This window comes from Ursus americanus, chromosome 13, assembly GCF_024610735.1.
Source record: "Ursus americanus isolate L20-20 chromosome 13, mUrsAme1.1.p, whole genome shotgun sequence".
NCBI lineage: Eukaryota > Metazoa > Chordata > Mammalia > Carnivora > Ursidae > Ursus > Ursus americanus.
In genome coordinates, this window is record NC_142139.1 from 13,673,241 (window position 1) to 13,679,713 (window position 6,473).

Below are 6,473 nucleotides of genomic sequence, written 5' to 3' on the forward strand. Positions count from 1 at the left end.
GCCCCGGGTGGGTCTTCCAGGGGTCCTCTTCTTACCTGGTGGCTTTCCTAACAAAGTAAGAGAAGGTAAAGTCCCAGTGATCGTCCAGCCACGCTTCCACGGAATCCTGGTCCCGCTGCAGCTGCGACCCCCCGGGGCCGGGGCTGGCCCGCTCCATGATCCGCGCCCAGCGTCTCTGCAGCTGGTTTGTGCTGTTTTCCACCCCAGCTGGGGTCCCTCCCTCGGAGGAGCAAGACTCTGTCCCGAGACCCTCCCCCTCCGCCTTGCTCCAGTCCGGCTGGCTTTCGGCGAAGCTGCTCCAGCACCCGGCCAGCCTCTGGCCGCGCCCCGCCTCTCCTGGTCCTCACCGCTCCCAGGTGTGGCGGGTGGGGCAGGCGCAGCAGCCGCGCGTCCTCCCTGGGGTCCGGCGGAGAGCGGGTCTCGCAGTCTGTCGGGTCCCCAGATTCCAAGGCGGCGGCGGAGGCAACTGGCGAGCTCTCCGGAAGCTAAGTGGCCACGGCTGGAAGGAGGCCACGCCGCCGCTGGGGTGCGCTGTGTGCTGAGCGGGTTCCCGGGGAGCGCGCAGAGGTGACTGTGGGTGTGTTCGCAGAGTGCCCCACAGTAAGAAAGGGAGAGTCGCGATGTGTGCGCTCATCCCAGGTCCGGAAAGCTGGAGTTAGGGGAACTTGCCACCGAAAGTAAGAGGTGCTGCTACCCTGGCAACTTTTCCTCAGGCCTGAGTGAACAATGACCGTCTGGCCTCGCTTTCCTCCAACCCAGGGCTTGGGTCTGGAAGGTGCAGGGATCAACCTTCCTTGGAGCCCAGACAGCCCCGGGGTGTGTGCCACGGATTTGCGGGTCCTGGTGGGTAACTTCCAACAAAGGCATTCCCGTACTTGATATGTGAATAATAACGACAAATAATTATAAATTAGGCGTCGTTGCATCAAACATTCCCTTTTCATGACTGGAACAAGATTTTCTGGGAAAAGGAAAAGGTAAACTGAACTAATCATGATGGTTTGTGTATGAAGTCAGAAAACAAGGGCACTTCTGTACGATTAGGTTAACTTGACAGCGCAGGCGCTCCCCGGGGACAGTGCAGAGCAGGCTGGTTAGCCCAAGTTTAATTAGTCGTTTATATTTAAATGGAATTAACACACACCCCACCAAAAAAGTATCCGTTTCAAAGAGCTCAGCCTTCCTACTCCTTTTTGTCCTATCCCAATCATGCTTTACAAAAAGGAATTGGTGTCTCCTTTTGCTTTGTTCTCATCTCTAGCTCCTTGTCCCGCAATTTGCAGTTTTAATATGATATTTTTCAATGACCTAATTTGGGGGCAGAATTAAATCTGGAGTTGTATGTTTCACAACGTGTGAACAACACCATTAGCAGTGATATACCCATAGCGATTCAGCTGACATACTTTTAAAAAAGTCCTTTCAAAATATTCTTGGCAAGAATGTAAGACATTACTCATAGGATGAGTATTACTACATAGAAATGCATAATTAAATTGATCATATAAGAACATTAAAAAATGTCTTCCAATCCCCCAATGCAATGGTTTACCCTTCCTGCATTAAATAGTTGTCCTTCTATAATTAAAGTTTTTCTGAAACTTTACTGATGTATGCAAGTAACCACAAACCAATAAAAAGTAAGCAAAGCAGTAGAATGTGAAATAACGTGGGATAAATTATATCAGATTTTAAAATGGGAGTTCTCTCTAATTTGTTACTATGATCCTGGTGTATGATTACAGTGCTCGTGAACTAGAGACTTTGTCCTCAGTGCTCAATTTTTCCCTGTGGAAATCCATGCATTTCTCCTAACAGCAGGTCAATTATAATTTAAAACTATACTTTCCTACAAAAAAAATGGAGTGAATTTTTGGCTTGAATTGTTTGCTTCAATTAGCTGCCTTGATTAAATAAACAAACACTATCCAACTGTCCATTTTTCTCTTAACCTGAAAGGGTTAAAGTATCAGAAACCAGGAAGTTTTCCGATAAGTTACTGCAAGAAAAACAATCCAAGGATTTTGCCATTAGGGAGTCTGAATTCTGTATGGTGGCATACATGGTAGATTGGGGGTTACTGCACAGGCCTGTTATTTGAAGTGAGTATATGACAAGAGACTGGGGAATGAGTGATTTCAAACCCTTCTAGTCTCCAGAGAGCTCAGATAAAATTTGTAACAAACCTCTGTAACTTTAAAGTTCTTACAGGTGACCTCACCCTGACCTCTTGTGTCCCAGCTTCGTTTTATTCTTTATCCCTATTTGCTGATTGTTTAATGTTTTAACTTACTGGTATGGATTGCAATAAACATCTCCAATCTTGTTTTAGAATGAGTTGAAGATTGAGTAAATAATAAACATTACTAGGAAATAACTTTAAAAATGCTGTTAATACTATATACAACAAAAAATGTGCCATGGAGGCCTAACAGAAAGGCCTCCAATTCCCATTGTACTAGAATAAAACCCAAACCCTCTAATGTGGCTTACAAACTCCTACATGATTTGACTTTACCTACCTCTACTGTTGAGGTTTTGATCATACAACTAGAAAAAAATAAATCCATGATGATCAAATTCCTTTACCAAAAAAAAAGAATGTGAATTATCAGAGTCATGAAATCTTTCCTGTCTTGCTTTTTTTTAAATTCAAACACTGTACAGTATATTCTGTCCCCCTTGCAACCTTCCAGTATATTCCAAGCTTGAGAAAACTAATATATTTGCACTTATAATGAGATCCAGGTTTCTCATTATTGAAGAGGGAAGACTAGAAGGTACATTGTGGTGTTGAAATGGAATTGGAGGTTAAAAATTAAATATGTGGGGGGGTGTGTGGGTGTGGATTGTATCATGTGGAGAAATCCCACATGATGAAGAAATGCAGGCAGTTTCTAAGAGCTGTGGGTATCCTCCAGCTGACAGCTTACAAGGAGCTCCAGTCAGCAAGAAAATGAATCCCTCTGTCTTACAAATACAAGAAACTAAATTCTGCTAACAACTGTGTGAGCACAGAAGTGGATATTTTTCCATTTGAGCCCCAGATGTGACCACAATCCCAGCCAATATATAGATTTGCAGCCTTGTAAGATATTAAGACATTTTCATAATTGACAACTTAATAATAATGAGTCCTATAATCCATGAACATAGTATATTTATCCATTTATTCCATTCTTTTAAAATTTCTCCCAGTAATGTAGTTTTTAGTATATTTGTCTTATACATATTTTGTTGAATATATATCTGTATCTACTTCAGCTCTGTCACTGGGAGGTACAAGAAGCAATGACATTTCAGTAGCAATGAGTACACTTAGTACCGAGATTTTGGTTTCTAAATACCGTTCTTCACTTTAAAAGGAATCAGAAGTCTTTGGAGAAAAAATTCCAGGTCTAGGACACAAAAAGTATAAGATATGCTTGGAAAATCTTGTTTTGCTAGAAAATTAGAAAGGCTTAAAATGATGGCAATATATCAGAAGGACAGAGGATGTATCTGCAGGGAGCTTCCAGTGGACAAATCTAGTGCAATTTAAATATCAAAATATACAGTAATAGTAAATTTTAACAGCTGACTAAACTAAGAAACTGTAATTTTACCCTGATTTAAATAAATCGCTAGAGAAGTAAATAATAAAGAAGAGAATGTTTCTTACAGTAGAAAGCTAACTAATAAACACGAAAGGAATTATGTAGTAAGAGAATCATTAGCGGTTGCTAAAACTAATCAGTGAGAGCTTGAGGATGAATGGGATATTTACATAGTCTTAAAGTATCTCCTCACAAGTATTTTATTAGTTATCATGGGGAAATAGTATCTTTACAGCAGAGAGACCTTGTGGATACATTTCTATCCAAGTGACCAATTTAGTATCACTTATATTAGGACAAACCAAGCATGCACACCTTTTAGTAGGATATTCTGAGAAGGACACTACATCACTCCTGTGTTATTCCTGAATCTAAGTCTAATCATGAGGATCAGATTGAGGGGTTTCCAAACAAACACACCCAGTCTGAGGCGCTTTGCACAAAATAACTGGCCTGTATGCTTCCGAGAATTCAAGGTCAAGAAAGACAAAGAAAGACTGAGGACCTAGTTTATTTACTACTTTGTAACAATATTACCACAATTTTAATGGCTTGAAGCAACGCACATTTGTAATCTCCCAGTTTTTCTGAATAAGGCGTCTAGGCTCCCCTAAACTGTGTCTTCTGCTCGGGGGAGGTCTCACGAGGCAATCGGGTGTCAGCAGAGTTGCAGTCTCATCTGAGGGTGGATGGGAGAAGGATCTGCTTCCCAGTGCACTCAGGCTGTCGGCAGAATCCAGTTCTCTGTGGTTGTAGAATTGAGGGATTCTTTTTCTTGCTGAGTTCTGGCTGGAGCCCCCAACAGGCTGTTGGCGGGGAGTCCCCGTTTGCCTCAGGAAGCCACCTTCGTTTCCTAGCCTTCATTGTCCCAACATGACTGCCTGCTTCCTCAGAGCTAACAAGGGAGAGAGACTCCAGCGAGATGGGACGATAATCTTATGTACATAACCACGCAGTCACGTGCACATAATTGCAAACATTCCATCACCTTTGCCATATTCTGTTTGTTGGGAGCAAATCAACGTTCTGCCTTCACACGAGGGCAGGAGAATCGCAACACGGTGTGAACACCAGGAGAAAAACTCATGGAGGCCACCTCAGGAATCCTTCTAGAATAACACTGTGTCATAAAGCATAGTGAGTGTGATGTAGCATGTGTCCGGTAGGTATTTGTGGGGACAATTTGGGGGAAAAAAAACGTTTTCTGAGATTACTTTGGCAGTACTTTTGTGTATTGTGTGTAAATATGTTAGCAATGGATCTTGGAGGAAGGGTTATTTCTTTTCATGGTCTTTGGAAGTCTTATCACACTTAATAAAATCACCTTTTACTCTTAGCAGCCCTGGGCTCATGTGAAATAGTTTTCTGAGGACAGTGCTGGAGTACATGCTTCAAGCTGTTACACAGCAGGGATCAGCCTAATATCTTAAATGCGTGAATTTAAATTAGATCATAATTTTCCATTTCAAAGACCGAGCCAGCTTATGAATAATAAAGCTGTGTAGCAGTGCAATTATTCCGATCAGTACGTAGCATTTTCTTTCCCAAATCAAACACAGGGTTTTCTGCTCAAGCCTCTTGTGGCAGCCCAGAATTCAGTTTGACACACAAAGGCTGATCCATGTGAAAAGACATCGCATAGAAGATGGTGAGCAGCTGTTTTTTGTATCAGCGAAGGTCACACATAGAGGAAATGGACTTCCATGAAAACAGGAGGGATTTTGGACAGATACTAGACACACTTTCCTGACGGTGGGATGTGATGCAGATGGATTTATGATGAAAAACAACTGTGGAATTTTTCCCTAGAGACTTTTACAAATGGGGTGGACAACCGTCTGTTGATAATGCTTTGAAGTCCTGACTCAGAGACAGATTGACCTCCGGGCCTCCTCAGGTTCCTCCCTGCCCTTTCACCTGCAAATGGAGAGTATGTTAAACAGAGCAATTACGTGGCTTTCATTGATAAATAATATTAACCACTCACAGAAACATAACATATATCACAAACACTCAGATCCAGAACACGTCTATGCTCTTCTCATCCACTTTCCTACTAAAAAAGAGATTCCATTCTCTAGAGAAAATATCCTGCACTAGTCAGAATGACTAAAAATAAAATAATTAGTTTAGAAAGAAATAGCAAGGACTGAAACACTTTTAAGTCAACTACATCCAGGTGTGACACACTTAACTCAAAACCAGTTTAAAAGTAGGTCGTTTAAAATAGACTCTTTAAAAGTTAAAGGAACAAAAATGTGTATTTTTAAAAGAAAATCTAGAGAAACAGAGATTTATTGATCTTGAATTTCTAGTCTAGAGAATCGCTTCTCTTTGTTATAAAATATAAATCATAGGTAAAAAATTTTCAATTGATGTGGACAGTCTCATTTTAAAAATCTCATGCCTTTTTGTAGACACCATTGTGGAGCCCGCCTCTTCCCAGGTAGGTAAGGAAAAGTGTGATTTAATTATCAAGCCAGATTCAATCCATGCCTTGAAAATGCTACATTTTTTTAAATAAACAAAGGCTGTATAGAAATAGAGACTAAACTAGCAGTCCATTCTTTACAGATACAGTCACAGTGATTCAATTTTCCCATTCTTTTCTTATAGGGAAATTAGTAATATATTGGAAGGAACTAACTTGCAGCCATTCAAATCTAGAAGCTCCAGGATAAGATTTTCCAGCTATGCTCACAGAAAACGTTGTCTTTCAATAATAGCAGTCCCAAGACGCTTAGTCAATAAATCAATAGAAAGAAGGATCTACATCCATAGAACAGGCCCCAATTCCTTCAAGTTCATTTGTTTTCATTCTTCTCTGCTGATGAAATCACTGATGCATCAGTTAGAAGCTTTGCACAAGCTGTTCAG

The 6,473-nt window shown here is 41.2% G+C and overlaps 1 protein-coding gene across 1 annotated transcript in view; it reads right to left on the bottom strand.

Moving 5' to 3' along the window:
- The window catches only part of PDE5A (phosphodiesterase 5A), a 141,439-nt gene extending 140,937 nt beyond the window's left edge, over positions 1-502 (bottom strand). Inside the window, exon 1 of the mRNA XM_045799065.2 lies at positions 36-502. Within this exon, the coding sequence (XP_045655021.1) occupies positions 36-157 (122 nt within the window). The 5' untranslated portion in view covers positions 158-502. The remainder of the gene's footprint in view (positions 1-35) is intronic.
- Between the last annotated feature and the right edge of the window lie 5,971 nt (positions 503-6,473).